At 40.7% G+C, this 26,517-nt stretch overlaps 1 protein-coding gene across 1 annotated transcript in view; it reads right to left on the bottom strand.

The window, feature by feature from the left end:
* The window catches only part of VPS13B (vacuolar protein sorting 13 homolog B), a 593,664-nt gene that overhangs the window by 43,918 nt on the left and 523,229 nt on the right, over positions 1–26,517 (bottom strand). Inside the window, exons 44-51 of the mRNA XM_008148507.3 lie at positions 14,977–15,132; positions 6,110–6,373; positions 5,311–5,394; positions 4,958–5,133; positions 4,318–4,488; positions 3,764–3,965; positions 2,485–2,673; positions 76–222 (exon numbers count right to left, since the gene is read on the bottom strand). Coding sequence (XP_008146729.2) covers positions 76–222; positions 2,485–2,673; positions 3,764–3,965; positions 4,318–4,488; positions 4,958–5,133; positions 5,311–5,394; positions 6,110–6,373; positions 14,977–15,132 — 1,389 coding nt within the window. The remainder of the gene's footprint in view (positions 1–75; positions 223–2,484; positions 2,674–3,763; positions 3,966–4,317; positions 4,489–4,957; positions 5,134–5,310; positions 5,395–6,109; positions 6,374–14,976; positions 15,133–26,517) is intronic.

Below are 26,517 nucleotides of genomic sequence, written 5' to 3'. Positions count from 1 at the left end.
TTTTAAAAAGTTGATCCTACTTTATTGTAACTTACTGAAACTTAAGACAAGCCAAGAACATTGAGGATTACTTACCTCTATTTCAGAATGGGGCTTGGAGACAGATAACTGTGGTTTATAGAATATTTGATATGGGGTATTATTGATCACTGTAGTCTTGTCTTCAATCTGAATGATCTGTATACCCTGCTGTACCATGGAGGAAATGCAGAACTGACACAACTGCAAGAAATTGGGGAAAGAGTACACTTGAAAACCTTGTAAGGCATATAGAAATCTGATTATTTCTAAAAGGTCATTTTACCATTGGGTATCCCAGGTCAGTACCAATGTTACCTTCTGCTCCGGAGTATTGAATAGAGTCCCCTCTCAGTTTCAAAAATGCCCTGGGACTAGCAACTCCACAACAGGTGCTTCAGCAAACCAGTTAGTTTTGCTGCCACTGTGTAGCGACCGGTAGAGACTTGCTTTCAAGTTATTCCCTCACAAAGTATTTATTTATAAAGCACCTTTACGTAAACAAATGCCACTCATCTTTTCCAACATAAAGAATTCAATGAAACATTCTTCCTCCTCTTCCTCATGTGCATGAGAACAGCTGTCTCGCTGAATGCCTACCACGGACCAAGGGGAGTGCCGGGAACTTCAATGCTGCTGCTGCTAATGAAATCATAACGACTGGCCCTCACGTAGTGCCTTGTGTGGCTCCCTGTAAGTACTTCATGCATATTAACTCCCAGAACCCTCACAACAGCCACATGGAGTTGCTCCTCTTATCCCCATTGTACAGACGAGGAAAACGAGGCACAAAGAGGTTAAGTAACTCGCCTAAGGTCGCAAATGTAAAGAGGGTGGGAAACCATGCAATCTGGTTCCAGGGTGCTGCTCTTAATCACCACATGTGTCATCTCATGACCTTACCATGTTATAGGAACTGGTGCTCAGAGAAGGTATTATTGCCTAAAGGTACCCACCTAGCAAGTGGCACTATCGGGACAGCAGTTCTAAAAATGTGGCCTGGGGCCCCATGGTGGGAGGGGGTGTCTTTGAGTTCCTTGGAGGGGTCCAAAGGTCAGCACTGTCTTTATAATAATACTAAGGTGCTATGTGTCCTTTTCACTCTAGTTCTCTCCTGAGTGCACAGAGTTTTCTAGAAGTTATAGGATGTATGATGTCATCACTTCCATGACTAATGGAATGTATGTGTATCCTCGTGTTTTAATTTGTTTTGATTTCTAATTTGGTAAATATCAATAGGTATAATCCACATAAGCAAAAGATTTTTGGAGGTCCTCAGTAATTTTAAGGGGTCCTGCGGATAAAAAGTTTGAGAATCACTGCTAAAGAATAATGAGATGTAAAAATATAAAATAAATTTTCCAACAGTTCATTCATTCATTCACAAACATTTATTCAGCCTTTGCTGTGGCTACGCTGTGAGGTGCTGGACATATTGGGTGTTTGACTGTATATCATAACATTTTTTCCAGGTTTTGATGGTAGTTCTCAACTTACAACTATTCAACTTTGGGTGATTCACGCTTACAGCTCTTTGCCGTTTACACCCATGTTCCAGTATTTTGGCCGGCAGAGCATAAACATGTGTTGCCCAGACAACTTTGAGGAAATGGATACCAGCCTTGAATATTGAAGAAAGACCAACTTCTTTGTATCAGAGAAATTTATTTTTAAAAAGTCACCAAGTGACCCTAACATTTCTTGAGAAACTCTTCAAAGATGCCTGTCAAACCTAACTTTTCCACAGAAAGGCCACTGAATTATACTCCTCCCATGAAGTATTCCTTTCTTTTTCTGAGCTGAGACAGCTAAAATAACGAAGATATGATTAAGTACAGTAGGAGACCTCGAAACGGTACAACAGGACAGCGAACTTTCAGACATGCAGTTTAATGTGACTCGTTACTGTATTATTCAGCTTCATTGGTTTTCACAGACTTTAGAACATTTGTATTTAATTAATAACTGATTAAGTATGTTTTTGTATTCAGATCTTTAAAAACAAGGGTACCAGTCCCCTGTGCAAGGATACAGCTCCCTCTCAGAGCACTGGTCCTATGGGAAACCTGAATGGAGCCCATCACTGCGCTCAGGACAGACCCTGACACACACATGCCTTCGTCCTTTTAGTTGTTGCTCAGAACGTTAGCAACTCTACTTCCTCCTTTTCCAAAAGGAGGCCAACTACAATCTGTGGGTATTAGGGAATACATCAAGTGGCTGCTGAGTGTCCTGAACTGGAGCAGTTATCGGGTCAATTATGTGACACAGCTTTTACCACTGGCATAGGGAAAAACCTGTAAAACAGAGAGGTCTGAGAAATCACGTGTCTCACTGCTATAAAGTGTCTAGAACAAGTAATACCAGAGGGATTAAAAAGAAAAGGTGTGTGTGTGGGGGGTTCATTTTAAGCAGGCTGAGGGGACGGCATGCTCTTCGCCCTGAGCCACACCACTTTGGTCCTACCTTCTGATGTCCTGGGAAAGCGCCAAGTCTTATTTCGGCGTCAACAAACCCTTCTTCGTCCAGTGACACAACCTCGCCGTTCCCTCCGTCCTTCCACTTTGGAGAGGTCAGGTTATGAACCAGTTTAACTGCTCCTGACTTGTGCACAGTGTTTGTATTTGCCCAGTATATTCCAATTTGAAAAGCTTCCTGGAAAAACAATGCCTCAATTATAAAGTATTATTCTTAACTTTGATATTTTTACCTCCATTCACAGGAATTTTTTAAAATATTATATAATAGGTCTATTTAGGCAAACAAATTCCTTTATGGTTTTCTCTTTCTTTTCTTTTTTTACTTTCTTTCTTTTTGTAATGGCAGCATACATTTTATTTTAGGCCTCACTGTTTTCTTTGATTCATGATGGAATTCATATTTATGGAAGAGGGGAATAAAACCAAACCAAAGCTGTAACTACCCTATAAATACCAAAGGCTTAAAAACTGCAGGTTTCATTTCATTTGACAAAAGAATAACATGCAACTTTAGGTCCATGGAGGTCAACATTCCAATTCCATAAGGTAACATCATCTGATTATTTTTTTAAAAATGCAATTGAATAAAGATGTTTATGAACTGAAGTCCCCCCAAAAAGAACTCTCAAGTTGTTCCCTATCAGGAAAACATGTTACTTAGGTGTTCCTTGTACTCTATTTTCTTATAGATTTATGTGCCCTTTAAAATGAGCTAGCCTTACTGAGAAAAGTCCCTGGGATGGAACATAAATCTTCCTGTGAAGTTTTGTGGTTAGGTTCCCCCCATGCCAGTGATGATTCCATGTTATTGTCAACACTGGGTGGGCATCATGATTATGGAATTCAAATCCACTTACTTAAAAAGGGGGCCCTGACAAAAATGGTTGCTCAGAAATCCTCAATTCTTAACCATCTTGCAGATCTCTAGGGGGTTGGTTAGCACAGAATATGGCTCTTTGGCCTTAACGTATCTGAGTAGGCCGGTTCTGATGCTTGTCAAACATCCCGTACACAATGGAAATGAGAATGTAACAGTACAAGTTATCAAAGTTAATGATATCTCAAACATGAATCCTGCTGATGGGCAACAAAGGGCGGCTGAAATGTCTGAATATCAAAGAACATTCCATACCCCTTACATGTGCATCTCGGAGGACCGTTTCCCACATCTGATTCATTCTGCTGTGAACATAAATGCAACCTCAGAATAAAAGCTAGCTGTTGAAAGAAAGGAATTCATATTAGTTAAAAAAAAGTTATAGTACCTGAAAATTAGGAGGAATAATGATTTTGCCAGCAGGAACCTGCAGAACAATCTTCTCTCCTTCAAACAGCCAGAGGTCCCACTGGGACTGATTGGTCAGCAGGGCCCAGGGGAGCAGCTCTATCAGCAAGGTCCTCACATGTGGCTTCCAGACTGACAGCTTCACGCGCATCGGGCTGTCCCACTGACTGAGCTGCTCGTTCCTGTTCCAAAGACCACATCAAGGGGCTCAGTGAAATACAGCGACTTCAGGATTCGTGAAACGTGGCGAAGGGTCCCAGACACAGTGTCCGGCAGGACCACCTCTTCACACCACCATCATCTAATGCTGGGTATGCACCAGGAGAAACTTTTCATGCAATGATGTTCCAGATTATGAGTAAAGTCATCTGCAAAACACGTCTACTGGATGATAAAAGGGCGGAATCTGACACGCACATGCAAGTATCTTCTTTTTACAAACACACCCTTTATTTTGATATCTAACGTTGTTGTGGTCTTTTACTACTTACTATCGAGAAATGTTTGTAGAAAAAGATTGTTGGAGGACATTACCTGTCAGTATCCTTCCTGGTATAGGGCCACGGGGGGTGAAGGGACTTCTCTGGCCCGTAGAAGTCATCAAGGACCTGGTGCACGGAGCCTCCCGGGTGCGCCTTCGTGGCTATCTGCTTAATGAGGCACGTTGAGATGGGAACAGCGCAATGGGACGGATCATCTTCTTCTCTGGGAAGTGGGAAGAAAAAGCAAGAATATCAGGTTTCCAAAGCGGTCTGCAGCTTACGGAAAAGAATTAAGGACAAAGGTATTCCTGTCCGATACTTTTGTGAGGCTGAGTCCGTTTTTGGTGTTTTAGGTTTTGGTGACACAGTGTTTGCATGACCTGGCCCTGGCTTTTTCCTCTTCCTGCCCCTCCCCCGACCCCAACCGTGCTTGGGTGAGGTCTCTATTCATCTCTTCTTCTGTGAGAGAAATGAAATTTTCTGATGATCCCTCTTGTTTATTTCTAAGCTTAATAAAAAAGGCTGAGTTTTATTTAGAACTATAGAAGAGAATAAGAGAACAGTAGGCAGGATAATTTTAAAACAACATTGTCATAAAATATCATACAAAAAACGCAATCTTCCCTCTTCCTCTCAATAGGTTAATTTTCTACTGAACTTCTCTTAGGAAAATATAAGGATTTTCCCAGTACCTTGCTTGAAATGTTAGGTGATGCACAAGGTCAGGTTCTACGTTTTGCAGCGGTTTCTCCTGCCCCTTTCCTGGAATAATTTGTGTTTCACTCAATCCCAGACTCCTTTTCTCCAAATGTATGATAATGGGGTCTGGAAGATGACTCCTCATGATAAAAAGAGGGCTGAACACAATCTGTAAAAATAAAAGGACAGAAGAACTTTCATATTTGCTTTGTTGCAGTATTCCAGCTGTTTGATGCCGAAACAAACTTGTAATAAATCTCTTCCTTGGGTCACTCTGACCTTAATTTATTTCAGAACAGAAAAGGTCAGAGTCATATACCATATTTTAGGATTGGAAAGCACTCACCATTCGCTGTTGCACTTGAGAGTTGGGTTCCAAAGTCAGAACAGTGCACCAGACGTAAATAATGGAGCTGTTTGAAGATGGCACCTGCACATGGCATAGAAAAGGGTCCCATCAAACCCTAGGTTACTGATTAATGAAAATAAGGCACAGATATAATATTGGCTGGGAGGATTAAAAGGGTTGAAGTTATAGAAAAGAGCCATAAAAAAGAAAACTAAGCAAAACCAGACTTCATTATGGCATAAAGTGGATGTGCAGTGAGTTAATGGGGGCAATTTTTCCCATCAAGACGAGGGGACTTCTACGGGGAGAGACTGATATAAGTCTGAGTGGGAGAATGAAAGAGAGGATTTGTCCTTCATGGGGATGAAAGTGATGATGGTGGAAATTGAGGAAGAGATAAAAAAAAGTAACAGGTCATCACAAAGATTCCTGAGTGGGGAGGACCCTCTTTTCTCCCCCACAAAGCCTGTGCACCAGGATCTTTATCAACATACAACTCGCCTTCCTCTGGGAGGGGCAGCATTTGGCTATACGAACGCCTGGAACGGATACACACGTATTGTCCTGGGGTGGGGAGGAGGTCTGAGAAGCAACACGCAAAGCCGCTTCACGTTATTGCAGGTCTCCCCTCTTTTGCATACATCGCCTTTTATTTTTATTGCTGACAGCGTTACAGACGTCCTTCACGGTCCCTGCATATGTCATCTTCTAATCAGAGGTGCTGTATTGGATACAGCCCACACTGACAGTTTTCACTTTAAAGCCGCTCGCCTCTAGACCGTGCCACTTCTCGTACCTGGATGACAATGCTGTGCTCGGGGGCGGTGGACTCCAGGCACACGTCCCTCGACCAGTCTTCATCTCCTTTGGCCTTCACACACAGCTCTGTCAGCTCACTGTTTTCCAGGATGTAGGAAGGCAACTTCTGCTTGGCTGTGAGGCAGTCAAAATGTTCTCGAACCACAGCTTGTCCGTCGTGACCAATGTAATGCTGAACGACTTTCAGTTCTATGCTTTGAGACAAGTAACTACAGATGATCTGTCTTCCACAGATGATAATCTAAAAGACAATAAACAAACAAATAAATAGATAAATAAATAAGGCCTTCAGCCATTCTGAAGGGTTGCAGGTTGGGGCGCATGAGGAAGGCCAACTGATAGATGTCTCTCTCTCTCTCTCTCTCTCTCTCTCTCTCATCAATGTCTCTCTCTCTTGCTCCTTCCCTCTCTTTCCCTCCCTCCTTCCAATCTATCTAAAAGCAATGGAAAAATATCCTTGGGTGAGGATTTTAAAAAAGAAGAAGAAAGAAAGAAAATGAAGTCTCTAGCTGGGTAGTTCAGCTGGCCAGAGCGTCATCCAGTTACACCAATGTTGCAGGTTCCAACCTCCAGTCAGGACACATATAAGAAGCAACCAATGAATGCATAAATAAGTGGAGCAACAAATCCATTCATTCTCTCTCTCTCTCCCCCTCCCCCATTCACCTCTCTCTCTAAACTCAATTAAAAATAAAGTTGTTAGCTTAGAGAGTGCAAGAAGAAAAAGAGGCTTAAAAGGAGAGAGGGGACTTTGCTCTATTGAGTTTGCAGCATTCAAAGGAGAGACACATAGGGGTGGGGGTAGGGGTGCAGGTCCAGCTAGAAATACTGGCCATGTGCTTGAGAGTGAAGGTGGGGATAGAGATAAAAGACTTGCAAATATTCACAGAAAGATAGTTTACTTGGAAGAGAAGATAGAGGCTCAAACCCAGCAACTGACCAACACTTCAGGGAGAGCTTCTCAGGGTGAGAAGCCAAAGCAGGGACTGGGGAACAAGGGGTGGTGGATCAGGCGAGAGCAGTGCTGCAGGAGCCCCGGGAAGGGACTGGCCAAGGGGAGGTGGTCAATGGGACCAAATGATGCAGCAGAAAGAAAGGATGGGGACCGAAAACAAGACTTCACTCTGGTAGCTGAGAGGACGGTGTGATCGATCTGTTCCCCGAAGCTGATTTCCAAGGGTTTATTCTATTCTTACTCAATAAGACAATTTTTAAATCAGATGCCTAGTTATATTTTATTTTATTCAGGTTTTTTCCTATAGCGTAGAAGCATGTATCTTTATAAAAAACACAAAATTACTCATTAACCCCATGGATTATCCAACTTTTCAGTCAGCTAAGAGTATAGTTCATAGTAGGCATGAAGAACTATCTCTTCAATAGACTGAAATGGAAAAGACTATGCAAAATTTATTCTTACAAAGTGAATGCTTTCAGGAAGCAAATCCTTCCATAATGTGAATACGCACCACAATGGGGGAAATAGGCCTTTCCCATCTGGATTTCCTTCTCTGTAGTATTATTTCAGATTATAAAATAATAACTAATGTAAACACTGCACAGTTACAGGCCCAAGCATGTGATGGTTCATTTTATGTGTCAACAGGGCACACAGATCTGGTCAAGGGCGGTCTGGTCTGGGTGTGTCTGGGAGGCCGTCTGGAGGAGATTAACATCTGAGAGGGCTGATGCGTGAAGCAGGCTGCCCTCCAAATGTGCGCGGGCCTCCTGCTATCAACTGTGGATCTGAACGGAGAGGCCTGAGTGAGAGGGACCCCTTCTGCCGACTGCCGGAGCCGGACACTGGCTTTTCCCGGAAACTGGCTTTTCCCGGCCACTGGACGTGGACTGAAACGTCAGCTCTTCCTGGGCCGGCCTCCTGCTGGTTTAGGACTTGAACTCCATGCCGGCCACTGGGTCTCTAACTTGCAGACCTCGAATCTTGGGACTTCCTGACCTCATTAATCATGTGAGCCAACTTATCACAAATCTTTCCTGCTCCCTCTGTCCATGCATACATAATATACGTGTGTAAATACCTGCGCGCTCGCACACATATCTTCTGGTTCTTTCTTAGAAAAGCCCTGAATAATACAAGCCTTTTCACAAATTAACTCTTTTCATCTCAAAGCAATTTTATAACATAGGTGCTACGATGACTCCTCATCTTAACAAGGAGGAAATGGAGGCACAGATGGTGAGTAACTTGCCCAATATTACCCACCAATATTATCACAGAGTCTGTGCTGATAATCACCTTGATAGTCTCTCTCTTATACGATTAATACCTACGGATTAAGAAAACTTAGAACTATAAAAAGAGGATAAAGGCTGCCCATCATAATGTAAATGTGGCAGACACCACTGGTTTTGTTCCAAATAGCTGCCCCCCGCCCCAGCCTCCCGTGCTATTAAAAACCCTGACTTGGTTTAGGTCTCAAAAACCAGCAAATCACTCAGGGAAGGTGTACTGAGTACTGTATCACAATTGGTATAAGCTAATCCTGGTAGTTCCTTCTGCAATGATTAAGGGATAAACATGGGACTCTTGGCTAATAATATGGAAGGAAAGACTGCTAAAAGGCTCTGGGGGAGACTGCACTCCTGGAAAATAAGGGGAAAGTCCTCTCTCTCCTGTCCTGGAAGATGTTAGGGGAGCATATGCAGACCCCTCTGCGGCCACCCGGAAGCAGGAAGGCAAACCCACGTGCGTGGCAGAGCAGCAGAGAGCATCGAGTCGCTTAGCTGACCAACAACGAAACTACTTCTTCCCCCTTGCTATGTGAGATGATAAATGTAAAATAGGAACGATAATAGTGTCTGCCTCCATAACTTGCTATGAAGATTAAAAAGCCTATTTTGTAACTTTAGGCTGAAAACCATCCTAATTGATATTGTTTGCTGTCACTAAGAATATTAGGAGGCAAGCTTTTCTTTAGCGTATGTGAGGGGTTATAGACATTCACGACTACTATTTTGATGCCTCAGCATCACCCAACTTTAAGCAGATACTTGAGAGCTCTGAGGCCGTATTTAAGTCAACTCGCATTCTGGATGTGCCCGCCCGGCCATGCACCACGGCACTCTTGCTTCAGAACCTTTGGGCCCAGGAGGTTTGGGAGAATTTTGCTGTCTCTCGCAGAAACCACAGCATCTCTGCAACCATCTGGGACCCACTTTGTTTAAAGGCAGAGATCCTCCTGGTGGGTTTTTATAGTTTCATTTTCAACGAAAAAGCCGGTTAAATAGGCTTTCCAATTTGATAAAAAGAAAACCTGTAAAAGTGGCCAGGGGGGAAGGCCACTGGCTGAGGGGCACCCAGCACGGCTGCTCCTCGTGGCCTCTGCGTGCGGCTCCCACGCAGGGTTCCGTGCAGCCATGTCTGCTTTTCTTCAAAGTGGCAACACTTACGGGGCCTTTATTTTGAAAATTATGGTTAGAATTTCAAGATTAATTTATCAGTTGAAGACAGCTACTTAATTTTTTAAATGTAGGGTTTCTCTTTAATACACATTTCCAGGTTTCACACTAATTCCCCTCTTTCCCCAAAGCCACAAAGATGTGTACTGAAGATTTCCACATATGATTTCACTTAGCAGGTTTCAGAACTCTTATTAGATCAGTGCCAAGGAGAATAGCGATATTAAAGAATAACTCCAGAGCACCAGATGCACTGGAAAATGATATCTTAGCCATGATTAAAAGTGTATGGATAAAGATACCAATGTCTACACAGACATACATATGTACATGTAAGGTTTTAGAGTGGGGAAGCTCCATCAAGGGATGGGAAACATGGAAGCAAATCCGTGTGCATGAGTAGCTGTACAAAGTGCCTGGGCATCTGTCACTCAGTGGGGAAATGTGAGGGGCAGAGGAAAGGCAGGGCACAGACAATAACCAAAAGTCACTGTTCTAAAGAGCACTAGTCAATTTCCCAGTACACAGGGGCCTAGTAATGTGGTCAAGGTACCTCACCTCCCCGAGTGGGGCTTCGTCATTAGGCAGCTGCTGTTTACTGCAAATTCCCAGGCCCAGGCTGAGTAGAAGGAAAGAAACCAAGAGACAGGGAGGCAGGAATCCACGAAACTCTTCTGAAGGCTTGGTTCCTATCTTCCTCCCTGACCCGGCTAATTGAGGAAATCTGTGTCTCTGATGTACTTGAACTAGAGCTAATCTGAATGCTAATTAATCTACCCTGACAATAAAATAATAAATCCAATTTAAAAAGACACTGTAAATTTTTGCTTTTGTGTGTGTGTGGTGGTGGTGGAGGGGAGGAGGGAGAAGGATAAAGGGAGAGAGAGAGGAGGGAGGGAGACACAGGGGGAAAGAGAGAGAGAGAGGCTAAAAAACACTGACTAGAAAAGTTTTTCACAACTTCAATACCCGCACGGTGGTCTCTGAACCTTTCAGGGATCACCCAGGTTCAGTATTAACCACACTTGCCATTTGCTTCATTCCAGGTTAAATAAATTGCTGTTTCTGTGTTCGCATTTCACAACCTGCTAAGTTTTTAAATGGCTCTAACATAGAGCTCAATCTCACCTGACTACAGGAAACGCTAACATTCGAAATGTAACTGAAGTGTGTGCCTTCCTGGCAGTGGGAATGTGACAGGGACTTCCAGGTCCTCGGGGAGACGATGACACGTCCCTTTAGACAGGTGAAGGCTGCCCCGCCTCGTTACTGCTCTCAATAGGACTTTTCTGTTTGGCTAGATTCTTTTTTTTTTTTTTTTTTTTTTAGGATTATTTAATATAAATAGGGTAGAAGCAGAAAAAAGTGTGAGAGGCAGTCCCCCCACAGAAAATGATTACTAACATTAATCAGTACAAATAACATTTGGAAAAATTCTGAAATGTGATTTGGCACCAGATGTCTTAAAATATGTATATTTGACATTAATGCAAAGAATGATTAAAAGAATTCCTTAAACTTGCAATGTATGGAAATTATTTTCGTTAGTCATGTTTTGAACCCCTCTTTATATTAAGATTTAAAAAAAATAATGAACATAAACTGATGAACAAAAACAGATCCAGAGACAGAGAAGCATTGATCAGACCATCAAACCTCAGAGGGAAGGCAGGGGAGGGTGGGGGTAAGGGGGAGAGATCAACCGAAGGACTTGTATGCATGCATATAAGCCTAACCAATGGACACAGACACCAGGGGGGTGAGGGCTTGAGTGGGGGGTTGGGGAGGCAATGGGGGTGGGGGATAAGGACACATATGTAATACCTTAATCAATAAAGAAAAAATATGCTTAGTTTTAAAACTAAGAAAATCAGCAGACGTTTTGGGGCAAACATATATTTTGTTTTAAGATTAGTGTAGCCCTAACAAGAATTTGGTGAGACAAAACAATTTTTGTTAAAGAATAAAAATACAGCCCTGACCAGTTTGGCTCAGTGGATAGAGCATCGGCCTGCGGACTGAAGGGTCCCAGGTTCGATTCCGGTCAAGGGCATGTACCTTGGTTGCGGGCACATCCCCAGTAGGACGTGTGCAGGAGGCAGCTGATTGATGTTTCTCTCTCATTGATGTTTCTAACTCTCTATCCCTCTCCCTTCCTCTCTGTAAAAAAATCAATAAAAATATTTTAAAAAGAATAAAAATACATGTTTTTATTTTGGGAATACGCATCAAGTACCATAAAAACATTCATATCCTTTGCTCAAGGAATTGAATTTTATAGCAAATTATATTAGGGATAGAACAGAAATTTGTACATATATTTATACACAAAGATATTTATTTAAATATTTATTATAGTGACAACTGGAAATTATCTAAAAACTCAACAAGAAAATGCTGTTTCAATGTATCATATGGTAAATTAGTATGCAACCATTCCAAGAAAATTTTCAGGAATTTTAGATAACATGAGAAGATAAGAATTATGTTTTAAGTGGAAAAAAACAAGTTGAAAAATTGTTATTATAACCAGATCTCAAGTTGTTTAAAAATATCTACATAAGAAAAAAAGTAGAAAAATACATTGAAGTAATAATAGTATTTATCTCTGGGTGGTTGAATTATGGGTAATTTTTATTTTCTTCATTAGACTACCTGTGGTTTTAGAAATATTTTATAATAGTTAATACAAAAATAAAAGTGAACTAATATTTACTGGGTGCTTTCATTTACAAAAGGAATATAAAACATGGAAAGATTAAGAAATTTGTCTAAGATCATATGGGTCAGTGGTCGGCAAACTGCGGCTCACGAGCCACATGCGGCTCTTTGGCCCCTTGAGTGTGGCTCTTCCACAAACTACCACGGCCTGGGCGAGTCTATTTTGAAGAAGTGGCGTTAGAAGAAGTTTAAGTTTAAAAAATTTGGCTCTCCAAAGAAATGTCAATCGTTGTACTGTTGATATTTGACTCTGTTGACTAATGAGTTTGCTGACCACTGATATGGGTAATAAGTACTAGTTCTGGGAAATCTTTTACAATCAGAAAAAAGAAACAGATAGGTAACATTTGTGAGAATTTTAAAAAAATGTATTTTTCATGACCAACTTTTTTGACTTGTGGTGAACTATTGTAGTGTGTCATATCTGCTCCGGAACATTATATATATATATATTCATTTATCCCTGAAATTTAATATCATTCCTTGAAAATATGTAACATGCATGAAAGAAGGAGACACTATCAGAGTAAAACAAAACAAGTCCAACTGGTGCCACTCCTGCCTAGGAGTATTTCATTATTATTATTGTAATGACAGCTTACTGGGCTATGACAGTGGGCCGGACATGTTGTAAGGACTTTACATGTAAAAACCCATTTAATCCTCCCACTAACTTTTATTGATTAAGGTGTTACATATGTGTCCTTATTCCCCAATTACCCCCCTATACCCCCCACTCATGCCCTCACTCCATTGTCTGTGTCCATTGGTTAGGCTTATATGCCCCACTAACTTCTTGAGGAAGGCACTATTACTATCCCCATTTTACAGACGAGGAAAGTGATTCACAAAGGTTAAATAACTGGCAAGATCACACAGCCAGCCAGGGCATATAGCCAATTGCCTATGATCTTAACCACCAGGACATACTGTGGAAACCATTTCTTCATGGAAGGACCCTGCCATTCCACTAGTTGGTAGATGGCCCAGCAACTTCATGCAAAAGAGCTGAATGAACTGGGAAAGTTCAGACAGAGCCGTGTGGTCAAAGCGTGGCCGCTGGACCAGAAGCATCACCGGAGAACTTGTTAGAAATGAGCGCATCACACCAAGAGCTCCTGGATCTGGTACTGTGGGAGTGTGACCAGAAATCTATCTTAACAGGAATCCAAAGGACTGTGAGATCTCCTAAGCCCGAGAACCACTAGCCTAGAGAGAAGGAAAGGAAGGAAAACAGCCTCTCTTCCCTTATGTTTCCGAAGGGCCGCAGAGGGGAGTCCTCACAACAAGGTGTGTGGTTGTTCTGTCCGCCTCACAAGTTCTGAGGAATGGTAAAAACTGGTTGAATGGTAATGATTTTGACTCAAAATTAGGAAAAAAAACGTCATTAATAGCTGGAAGTAACCAGCAATGGGAAGGGCTGCTGTGTGAGAGGATGAGCCTCTCATCATCTGGAGTATTCAAACGGATGTTGAGGACCACTTCTCATATTGCCTTAGTGAAACCTCTAAATTCCCTTCACACTATTAATTGCGTACGTTGTTAGGTTGACGTAAATTTGCAATTTAAGAGCAGGTTGTGTCACATACTTAGCATCTTTCATTTTACCCAGTTCCACTGTTGACTGGGAGACTACTCTGTGCTTTGTTTCTGAGAAGCCTCTTATAGTTCTCATTTCACTTCTTTTGCCCACAATAGTAACATGCAATCCAGCTGCGACCTGATTAGGTGCGGGCCGGGAACACGGTGTGGGTCCTCCTGTTCACCCCTGGCAAAGGGCAATGGCGTAGCCCGGCTGCTCCATAGGGAGGCTCCCCCTTCCCGTCCCCAGGGCTGGGAGCTGCTGCTGTCATGCCCTCAGTTCACTACGTTCTGGATAGACGGGTTACAATCGCGATGCAGAAGTGTATGTTCAAACCCGCATGACAAGTCCAGTTATATTGCGGGCAGTGAAGCCAGTTTTCAGATTTTAAAACTTCCTTTTTTTCTTTCTACTCTTGTCATATGCTCTGTGCTTGAGAAACATCTTTTAAAAACCACATTTTCACATCTTAAGAACACAAAAAAGTGTCAGATACTTTTTCCCCTCCTTTGCAGTCTTGGAACTTCAAAAGCAGCCCAAAGGAAGTTTTATAAAATACGTAAAAATATGTGCTGAGAGCTGAGGTTTTATATGCCAAGAGCTAGACTGCAGTGGATTTTTACTGCAGTGAGCATGGGCTCCTAGGAAAGAAGGCTGGAGACCCAGCCCGGGCGGCAACGCTTCCTCCCAGACTATTACTGCCCGTTATGAGAACCAAGTCCTGGTCATCCACTGTGGGTTATCCAGGGTCCCCCACCCTCTGCTTTTTTTCCTTTCTCAATAAAGGCCTTTTGGCCATTTCACAGCTCATTAGCACCTCCACCAGAGGTAGGTGGTGACAGGGAGAAGAGGTGAAACTAAAATCAGTAAATTTTACTGCTCGTTAGCAGCTCTTGTAAAAGACAAGGACAAGGGGGCTGAGCCATCTCATCTCCGTCTTCATCAGGACCATCCACAGCACTTACTAAGTGCTCAGGTGCACGGCTGTAGTAGGTGTAACTAGGTATATCCCTGTGATTCTTTTTATTGTTATTTCCATTTCTTTACGTTTCCCTTCCATTAATTACATCCAACCCCCGACGACTAAGAGCTGTGTGGGTCATGAACACAAGGGAACTTACCTGTTTTTGCACTCCACTGAGTTGCTGAACCTTGATGATGAGTGAAGCAGTTCGACCCTTGTACTGAATAGTTCTAATAAAAGTCCCGGCATGGTCCACGCTGAAGGGCTCTGACCAACGCCAATTGCCCCAGCCTTCGATACAGATGTGTAACAGCTGGAGGGAAAAACAATAATCGTCATAATGCCAAAAGTGCCAACAAAAATCTCGTCCTAAAATGAACATCTCCTTGCTGGAAAACCTTCCTATTGGTAATATTTAGCATCTGTTTTCTTTCTAACCTGCATTATTCATCCACTTCCAGCTTATTCCACCAGGCTAAGAATAGCAAATATGCCACATAGAGTCAATGTGGTTTTCCAGATCACATTTTAAACCTTCTTAAAAATAATTGTCCTATCAAATGGTAAAAGGCCTGCTGAACATTTGAGAAAAGACCACTTCATTCATGTGGGGGAGAAGGAGGTTGAAATGTGAGATCAAAGAGCCTTGGTCTTGGCTGATAGTTTATTCCTTCTTATGGCTAGATAGTAATTAAAGCCAAATTTGGTTTGTGGCATTATTTTTGACCCAAATTGCCATTCTGTATTTTTTTTATTTTAATAAAGAACAAAACAGCAATTTGATTATGCAGTTTATTTAATATACTCTCCTTATGAGGTCACATATATCAAATCAGAAACACCTTCAACATTTTGAATGTATAGAAAAATATCTTTATTTTTTCTAGTATGTATTTATTCTGACTCTCACCATTTGAGTTTCCTGATTCACATTCATATTTATTCACATAGTATTGCCGCTTTTGGTAATATTTAGATTTCTTTCATGGTCATCAAATATTTTCCATTTCCACTCCTACCCACTAAATGCAACTAAGAAAATCAGTCTAACTGAACAAGTATTCCAAAACAACATAATAATTAGTTTCTTTAGGACACAGGTATATATAAAAATAAACCATGTTCTCTATGATTATTAACTATAAGAAAATAAAACGGACATTTTAGGAAAAACGTTTACATGATATACAAACTTAATATTTTCTTTCATATCACATATACATTTTTAAAAGCTAACCAAAGGCTAATCACATGAAACATTTTCCCAATTAACAGAATGAATAAAACTTTGAAAACATTCTATAAGAGCTATCATCATCAGTCCTTAAAATAAATATATTAAAAATTTGCATGGGAATTGTCATAATAACAGAAGACTTTTCATGAAAAGATTATTTTTCAGTTTTAGCATTAAGAGAAGCACTTATAAAGTATTTAAATTAAAAAATTTCCCTGTGTGGGTAGGTAGGGGCTGGGAGGAAAGGGGTAAAGGGGAGGAAAATGGGAGATATCTGTAATACTATCAATAATAAATAATGTATTTAAAAAGAAAAAAAGAATAAAATCCATACATTTAATCATAAAAAAAATTTCCCCAGGTCATTGGTCACCATATGTGATTTTTGGTGGAATATTAAGAGAGCTTTTTTTGGTTTGTATTTTATATTATCTTAATAAAACATTTTTAAAAATCTAACTCATTTCCCAGCTTTTAGTATGGCCCCACTCCAGTTCTTCCTCCACACAACTGCCAGTCATCAAAAGGCTACCTACCATTCAGATGACTTCTAAAAAAGAAGGCTAACAGCTTAAAACAAACATGCCAAAAAACACCATTCTAGACAATAAATACCTTTCAGGAAAATTTGGTCTTATGTGCACTCTAACATAAAGTACCAGAGTATCTTTGATGTTTAAATATTAGTTACAGAAAAAAAGAAAAACAATAGTGATGTTTGGAACCACTTCAGTTTTTGTAGCAGCGACTGGGAAAAAAGCTCGGGCACACACAGAACTAAAAGAAACAAGAAAGTTGTTTTCTTTGGAGAGACTAGTAGCTGGAAATGACAAAAAAAAAAAAAAAAAAAAAGAAAAAGAAAAAAAAGGCAAGGTACATAAGGTCGAGCTCAACTATATTTTTGAAAATTTCATAGCTTCTAAAGAAATTTTAATGCACACAACGTAATTTTAATGGAGGAGTGTTCACATTTGCACACGAGCGCAGTTTTAGGCAGCTGCTCACTCTGTGTGCACAGCTTTTAATGACTGGATGTCACCAAGGAACACTGCTGTCAGGTTTCACTTGGCAGCTAGTGGTTCTCAAAATGTTGGCGCAGATCTTTTCTTTGAATTACAAAAATTCAGAATCATTTGGATTTAGTTCACACAGAAAAGTTAAGTAGGAGAAAAACATAACACTTCTTCCCACATGCATCACCAGTAGAATATTTGTAATGTTTGATCTACTGTTAAAAAGCATCTAAATATCATTGGCAAGTAGATGTATATAATTTATTAGGACAGGAACTACATTCCTGAGGGGAAATCTACAAAAAGGAAGTCAGCAGGCCTGCTTTCCTAGTCATCCTTCCTGTGGTGTCATTGACTTGGGCATGAGGCAGATACCCACGGACATCAAGCAAGAAGAAACTATAAAATCAGGCATAAACATTTGAACCTTGTTGTCAGCTAGCTCAGTGGTCGGCAAACTCATTAGTCAACAGAGCCTAATATCAACAGTATAATGAATGAAATTTCTTTTGAGAGCCAAAAACCGACTTCTGCGCATGGGCCACAAAGTTTCAATCGCACTGTATGTGCGCGCCTGCACGTGGTATTTTGTGGAAGAGACACACTCAAGGGGCCAAAGAGCCGCATGTGACTCGAGAGCTGCGGTTTGCCGACCACTGGCCTAGCTAATCCTGATGAGATTTCCTTCTACCATTTATCTAATATATTTTTCTTACTCAGGTACTATAAGGAAGGCAAGATGCCAGACACCACCGAGAAAATAAGGAAGAACTCAAGGAAGAGACCAAGAAGCTTAAGGTCTTATAGGGAAAATAAGGCGTGTGCAAATAACTAATAAGAGACATTAGGAGAGGTACAAAATGATACAGGAGTCTAGAGGAGGGCGGGCTTCTAGGCTGATGTGATGAGAAGAGCTTCATGAAGCAACTGGGTCTCAGAGTTTGGGTAGGATTTCAGCTGGCAAAGATGACAGTCCATTGCTGGGCCAAAGGGACAATCTGGTATGTGGGAGTCAGAAGGTATACTTGGGGCAAAGTTAATAGCCTCGACTGGTTGGAGGAAAGGGAACATGGAAAAAGAGTGAGGAGTAAAGTCAGACAGACAGACCTAGATTGTGGTCAGCACTGACTTACTAAGCTAAGGAATTGGTGTTTTAAGGAATTTAGTGGGTAGCTACCGAAGCCTTCTGTACAGGGGAGCAATGTATTGACAGATGGTAAGAGTAGAGTGTGGAGGTAAGAGGGCAATTTCAATAGTCAGGATGACAGGCAACGTGGGCCAGAAACAGGGGAGAGAGAAAGCAGTGGGCTTAGCAAAATATCACCATCCCTTTTGCCTGGAGCCCAAGGTATTTTTTTATGTTGTTGTTGTTTTAAAAGTCAATTTGGATATTTCCTTTCCCCTCTTTTTCTATTCAACTTCCCTTACTCAGTTCCCCTGCCATCTTTTCTATTCAGGCTTTTCATTCTCTTTGGGCTAATTAGCTAGTAAATAATATTTTCCATTGGGAAAAAAATCAAATTACTCATTTGAACTTTTCAATGGAAACAGAAACTAAGCAATAAGGCAGGTTGTACAGTGGCCACACTTGATGGAAGGTCCCAAGGGGCTACATTTTCATTTTTTCCAGCAGATCCCCCACCTCTTCCCTTTCCTGCCCAGCCCCCAATGCTGTGCTGGCAACAAGGCTAAATTCGTAGTTTTCCCACTGAAGACCTCGTATGGGAGTATATATACCACTTTTCACTCATTTCCCCCTCCAATACAAAATAAAACTGAAAACGGAATTACTGATCAGGAGACTGGGGACCAGCTCACAGGACCACCCACAGTCATGTCTGAAGGGAGAATTCCCATATTGACAGATTATAGAGGAAAGAAAACAAGATAAAATCTATAAAATCTGGGAAAACAGGGTGTACCAAGGAAGAAAAAGAGGTTAAGAAAAATTTAAAAATTATATCTTAATTATAAATGAAGGAATCAAATACTTTTCTGTGAACTTTATTTCATTATTTGTAAATTGTTATCAAGATTATTTCTACCTAATAATTAAAAATTAAAAAAAATTTGTCTTCCGATTCATTTGCATTGTTTTCCATTTTATAATAATTTACTATATAGTAATTTGTGATGTTCTAAAAAAAATTAAAAATCTAAAGAACTTTAAAACTTTTCCCAATCCATTGTATCATTTATAGAAATTTTAGAAGTTCTGAAAAAAAACAAACAAAACACGAATATGTTATCCAGGTGAAATAAAAGACTGAATATATATATCTTAATATACATTATATTTATACTAGAGGCCCGGTGCATGAAATTCATGCACGGGGGGGCGTCTCTCAGACCGACCTGTACCCTCTCCAATCTGAGAGCCCTCAGGGCATGTCCTGCTGACGGCTTATTCCCGCTCCCTGTGGTTCTCTGCTCTCTGCGGGGCTTGCCTGCTCCACACCATAGCGATGGGCAAGCAAGCCCTGCTGGGTGCTGCCTGCAGGCCCACTTGCCTGTTGTGGGTCGCCGGCAGCTAAGGCCAAGCAGGCCCTGCTGTCTGCTGTCAAGCTGCACTGCTGGACCCACCCCCAGGCCCACCCTGAGGTTGCCTGTCCAGCCCTGCCTGGCTCCCCGGGCCCCGCAGCAGCTGCGGCTGCTGGGGTCTGGCCCTGCCTCCCTCTTTGGCTTTTGAAGCAGCCTCGGTGGCTGCTGACCAGGCCCTCCCCCAGTGCAAGTGCATGGAGGCGGGTCCGGGAGCGGGCGCTGCCCCGACCCGCGAAGGCTGATGGGGCAGGTCTGGGCGACACCGCCTCCGCCGCAAACGCTGATGGGGGCGGGTCACCCTGAGTCCTGCCCCCCAGCCTCCTGCCGGCCCAATCGTGGGCGTAGTGGAGTGATGCTTATTTGCATATTACTCTATTATTAGATAGGATATACTTACTAGAGGCTCAGTGCATGAAATTCGTGCACTTGGGGGGGGGGTCCCCCCAGCCTGGCCTGTGCCCTCTCACAGTGCAGGAGCCCCACGATCGATCTCCCCAAAGAGGTAGGCCCCGCCTACCCATCCGGGTCTCCTCGATGAATTGCCCCAAAGAGGTAGGCCAGAGCCGGGGGACCCCACACTGGGGGACTCCAGGCCTTGCCATGTGGAGGTGGAGCCGCCGGGACCCGCCTCCGTGGCTCTGAGTGCACACAGCCCCGTCCACCCAGGCCCGCTGCACACGCAGCCTCCTGGTGATGAATTGTTACAGCGTGAGGGCATCATGGTGTGAGGGCGTGACAACCACATAGGCTTTTATTAATATAGATTACATAAATATATAGTGTATTTTAATATATATTAAAGCTTAGACAACATATTTTTTAAACTTTGAAACTTATCACTGTATCCCAAGAGCTTAGTGCACAGTATTGAATAAATAAATGAATTAGGAAACAATAACCCAAAGTAGATATGCAAACATTTTAGTAGTGATTTTCACATAAAATATTACCATAAAATGAATATCAAATCCAAATATTGAGAAAAGATCCTATTTTGAATGGCCTTTAATAGAGGCCCTCTGATCCATAATTCAAATACCGTAATGTTTAAAGCATAAAGTAGACCCCAAATGGTACATTAGGTGAGCACCATGAGTGAAAATTAAGTTAAAATAGAAATTTTCTTTGTCCATCTAAAATAACATCTGAAAAGCTACAGATCAAATTTAACAGATTAAAGTAAAATTGCTTGTTTGAAATGCATAAAACATTGTGTATTTCACACCAATATATTAACATAAAAAGAAAATGAATTATGTTGCTCATTATTGTTTTTTCAAGGCAGTTGAATTTTAGAAGGTTTAGAGTACTGGAAATAATGCTAAGAACGAAGTAGAAAAATTTCTAGATAATGGTTAAAGTTTGGTGTCACCCTGATTCAATACTGGAGTCTTAGGATCCTATAAATTGTTTCACATTTATAGAACACAATCTCACATCTAAAAGAATGGTAAAGTGGAAATAAGTAAAATTGAATTATATTCCAGTGGACAACATGGACTCTTTTGATGCATTACATTTTGCAAGAAAAAGGAGAAAGAGAAAGGGAGTTTTCCAGATGAATCTTCTACGAGATAATATTATGGCGGAGTCTCTGTCATTACACATGGGTCAGGTAGTTTACTCCTCTACAAAATGAGTGCTTGTGGGTTTCCCCTCATGACCGAATTCAATGAAGGCCACGAATACCGTACAATCAGCATAAAACAGCTCCTACAAAAGAGGAAAACCCAGCACACTCACAAAATGTGGGTACAATGAAAATTGCAGTTGTAGAGGGATCCTTGTATCACAAGCCGTAGTTTCAGATATCATTGACTCATCAATTCTACATGGGAATTTATCCTAAGGTAATAATTATAGATATGTGCAAAGATTTATCTAGATGTATGTTTATTCCAGCATTATTTTAATAATAAAAATTTGGCATTAATAGGAAATTGGTCAAATAAAATATAGTACAATCAATATCAACTCTCATTTATTGGACACATGTTATGTGCCAAGCACTAGATGCTTTTAATATACTGTCTTATTTATTCCTTAAAAAATCTTCTAAGGTAGATGCTTTTATTTAATTTTACAGATGAAAAAACAAACTAAGAGACAGAAAGACTGAGTGACCTGCCCAGGGCCTCAGTGTTGGGGAGGGCAAGGTATAAGCTCTGAATTGAGGTGTGATTACTCAGCCTTTATTCTTAACCATACCTCTCCTTTCAAGCTGCTGAAAAAACTCACACATAAAAAAAGTTACCAATGTCAATTAGGATAGGTTAACTGAGAAAGAGCACGTTACAAAAGACTATGTGCAGTAGGCATCCCATTTTTGTAAAATGAATAAAAACTATATATGCCCGCTCTTAAGGGAGAAAACGGCTAGAAGTATGCCAGAATGCTAACAGTGCTATCTTGTTTTGGGGTTATGCATTTTAAAACTCTGTGTGTGTGTGTGCTTTTATGTATTTTCCAAATTTCATATTATAAATATGTATGTTTTGCAATCAGATAAAATTAATGTTATTAAGATGAAAAATGTCTAATAGGAAGCATTCAGAACCTGCATTTGTATTTTAAAAACAGCTTCCTGCGTGAAGCCACCCACACGCCAGTCACTGTCCCCCTGTTCCCTCTGCAGGGCGGGCATGTTACTAAGGGTGCCGGGCTCCTCTGCTCACCTCTGCAGCCTCCAAAGCTCCTCCCAAACTCGCTCTATTACCATTCACTTGAATCCTGGAGCAGTTTCATGTCATTATTTTGAGTTTTTCCCCTAGGGCAATAGTGTTGTTGTGGTTTTTTTTCCTTCAATTTAGCAAAGATTTTTAGGATCCACATCTATTAAAGGTTTACCATTAGCCAACTGACAGTACTACACATGGTGAATACAGATGAGTGAGGCACATTACTTGCACTGCAAATTCTCACACTATAGTGAGAGAAACAGATATTTAACAAGAAAAACATTTACACTGCAAATTTTTATGAGAGGAAGGAAATAACTGTTGTGGGGCTCAGGGTATACAGCTTGGGGGAGTGAAAAGATTGACCAGAGAGCATATTTTACTTACCCAAAAGAAATAACATGAAAAAAGACGCATCTGAAACAGAGTAAAAGATATCCAGGGCTGTGATTTCTGATAAACAAAAGCAGGCAACAGCCCAACTTGGAGTGGTTCTTTTTGTACCAAATCCCTTACTGAAGTATCAAAGACACCAAAACAAAGTAAATGACATTGTTGGGCTGTTTGAAATGCCATTCCCTATGTCCCCCGCTATGGGTTTATGTCTACCGGAAGTTAGCAGCTCTCTGGAAACAACAGATTCTAGCAGCACCCCATTGCTTTTTATGAGTGCTTGACACAAGATAAAGATTAAGAGTCAGGGAAAACAACAAAAACAGTATCTGCGAATGAAGAAATTGTCGTTTTTCCGGAATTTGGACAATTCAGGACATCAGAGAAGCATGAAAGACTATGAAGAAGCTCTCACTGCTGTATAGTTGAAAAAAAATTAGCAAATGCCAGCTAGAAAAGGGGAACTGACTTGATCATCTGCCCAGTGGCTGGAGACATAATAGAAACCTCACCATTCCTCAGCTGATCACAAGCTCTAGCCCAGGGTTATCCACTCGATGCAATCATTAATAAACAACAGAAATAAATGAAAAGAAGCCAGAGACCTATGAAAAAATACTGCAAAGGAGAATGAATATCATCCTTAAAATATGAGGTGAAGAAGAGAGTAGTTAAAGGAAGCACCCTGTCACAGAATTCAGGGAAAAAATACCAGGAACGTTTTTGGTTTTCTCTAAAGTATGCAAAATTACATGATTTCTATAAAACTGTAGGAAAATACTGAGGGGAAAGAACAGTCTCATATAAATGGAAAACAGCTTGAGGTTAAAAAAACTAAATAAAAAAAAAAAAAAAACAAACAAACAAAAAACTAAATGATATAAAAAGGAATTAGATAAGAAATAAAAGGAAATAAAAAATGCATTGCAGCATAACGATCTACAATGATAGAAGTAGAGCAAGTTTTTTAAGAAAAAAACTTTAAAACCTTTATAATTATGCAGAGCAAAATGACAAATAGATGAAGAAATATGACAGAAAATGTCATAGGTCTGAACAAAAAACAATATACTCATAATTACTAGAAAAAAAAGAAATAATGCTATTCATATCTTATATCTTTAAGTCTTCATAACTTTAAAACAGTGCATTGTGGCCAAAACCGGTTTGGCTCAGTGGATGGAGCGTCGGCCTGTGGACTGAAAGGTCCCAGGTTCGATTCCGGTCAAGGGCATGTACCTTGGTTGCGGGCACATCCGCAGTAGGGGGTGTGCAGGAGGCAGCTGATCGATGATTCTCTCTCATTGATGTTTCTAACTCTCTATCCCTCTCTCTTCCTCTCTGTAAAAATCAATAAAATATATTTAAAAAATAAAAAAATAAAAATAAAACAGTGCATTGTGTCACTTCACCATATAGTTTACGATAAATTATTTGAATTTCTGTGGGCAAATAGAATGTCAAATGTCACACATTTCTAGCAAACATTAAAGTTCAATACATGTTTCAACATATCTATAACCACATCATAACCTTATTTGAAATAAAAAATATTAATTTTTCACAAATGACATATTTTTCACTGTTCAGGCATTATTCTCTTCAATCTCTGGCCGAGATGGACATACTTAAGAGAAAAGTAATTTTAAAAAGAGGCAACAGTAGGGTGAACAGTAGTGACACTTTTGATTTATTCATTATCAATAAAACAATGGGGTGTTTAATGTGTATTCTCTATAAAAAACTAGTGGCCTGGTGCATGAAATTCGTGCACTCGGGGTGGGGGGTCCCCCAGCCTGGCCTGTGCCCTGTCACAGTGCGGGAGCCACATGATCCATTGCCCCAAAGAGGTAGGCCCTGCCCATCCACCTGGGGCTCCTCAATGGATTGCCCCAAAGAGGTAGGTTGGAGCTGGGGGAGGCCTGCAGACCCCTGGGCCGGGCCTGCAGTGGAGGGACCCCCGGTCGGGGCAGCGGTGGAGAGGCCCCAGTCCCCGACGCTGCAAGTCCCCACCCACCCGTGCCTGCTACGCACGCAGCCTGCTGATCGGTTGTTACTGTGACGGCGTCCCGACCAATTTGCATATTACCCTATTATTAGTAGAGATGATCTAAATTGAAACTATTTAAATTCGGAGAAAATAATTTACATTACAAAAATTTTTGCAAAAAGATTTAATGAGCAAATTCATTTTTAAAATATAAATTTATGGAACCTATCAATTATAAAATCAGACATAACTGCATGCAGTAAAAAAGTATACAATGATATATATATAGACTTATTTTAAAGAGGTCATTTCACATTACACATGTATTGTTTTCATGTTTCTAAAGGGCGTGAGCATCGCTATAGTCAATGATACACAACTGAAAAGATATGAACTGTGATGCCAAGAGCTCCCTTATATTTAGAATTGTGTGACAGTCTTTGAGACTGTTCACCTTGACCCTACCACAGAGGGCTGAAAAGTGAAAATTCAGAGAAATTTGATATGTGTATGTGTGTGTACAGAAAAGGAGATTTGGTACCACACAGACGCACTTTCTTGACAGAAAGATAGTCAGTGGTCGTCAAGCCCTTGGCTGGAACCTACACTTCAGTGGAAGATATAAGAGTATGCCAGCAATGGAACACTATGCTGTGGTAAAAAAGAAGGAATTCTTACCATTTGCAACAGCATGGATGGAACTGGAGAGCATTATGCTAAGTGAAATAAGCCAGTCAGAGAAAGATAAATACCACATGAAATCACCCATTTGTGGAATATAATGAACAACATAAACTGATGAACAAAAATAGATCCAGAGACAGAGAAGCATCGATCAGACTGTCAAACCTCAGAGGAAGGTAGGGGCAGGTTGGGGTAAGGGGGAGAGATGAACCAAAGGACTTGTATGCATGCATATAAGCCTAACCAATGGACACGGACACCAGGGGGGTGAGGGCATGAGTGGGAGGGGTTGGGGGGTTATTGGGGGGATGAGGACACATATATACTTTAATCAATAAAGAAATTTTAAAAAAGGGTATGTCAGGTGGAAATAATAAAGAATAATCTAGGTGAGCTGAGAAATGGAAGCCAGTAAGATAAGCAAGTGGAGATACCCTTTGATTGCCATTCAGATTTGGATGCATATTTGAGTTTCTGAGCCCAAGTGTCAGGCTTTGTTTGAAAACCAATTTTGGTTAAATACAAATATAAACAATAGAGACACCCAGTCAAAATGTAAACAAAAATTATCTTTGAAATATTTCTCAAATGTAACGTTAGTCATTCAGCAAAATTTAGCTTATTGTAAAGTAGAAGGCAGGCCAACATGTGTCCTAAGAAAAGATCAAGTATTTTCGTGCAATCTTTATTTTTAGTCATCATGGCAATTTAGAAAATTTTAATGGTTATCCCTAAATTTTAATTAGCAAAAAGCAGTCAACAGACGGATATAAAAGAAATAAAAAAATTTTAGTTATTTATTTTCATTGAACTAAAATGCCTTGCCATACTAAGAAAACATTTTTATAAAGGTTAAATAAAGTGTTTCGTGGCAGCCGCTGCTTCTGAGAGCCCGTGTAACAAGAAACATGAGCCAGCCAACGTTGTGCAAGTGCGTTTGCTTTCCCTGTAAGGGAATGTGGTATCAAAGACCTTGTCCTAACTCATTTTATCCCCAAGTGTAAGTCAAGCAAGTCAAACATGAACTAATGCCTGAAGGGAAGTCCTGGACTCCAAAAGTATGGATTATTTCACATTTATCTTAAAATCTGTTCTCAGAGTTCTTAAAATTCACTAACTTGGCAAGTCGGGAATTATCATGAGAAATGAAATAATTTCGTAA

The sequence above is a fragment of the Eptesicus fuscus genome, chromosome 19 (genome assembly GCF_027574615.1).
Source record: "Eptesicus fuscus isolate TK198812 chromosome 19, DD_ASM_mEF_20220401, whole genome shotgun sequence".
NCBI lineage: Eukaryota > Metazoa > Chordata > Mammalia > Chiroptera > Vespertilionidae > Eptesicus > Eptesicus fuscus.
The sequence above is the reverse complement of the archived record's forward strand: the minus strand, read 5'-3'. Positions and strand labels throughout refer to the sequence as shown.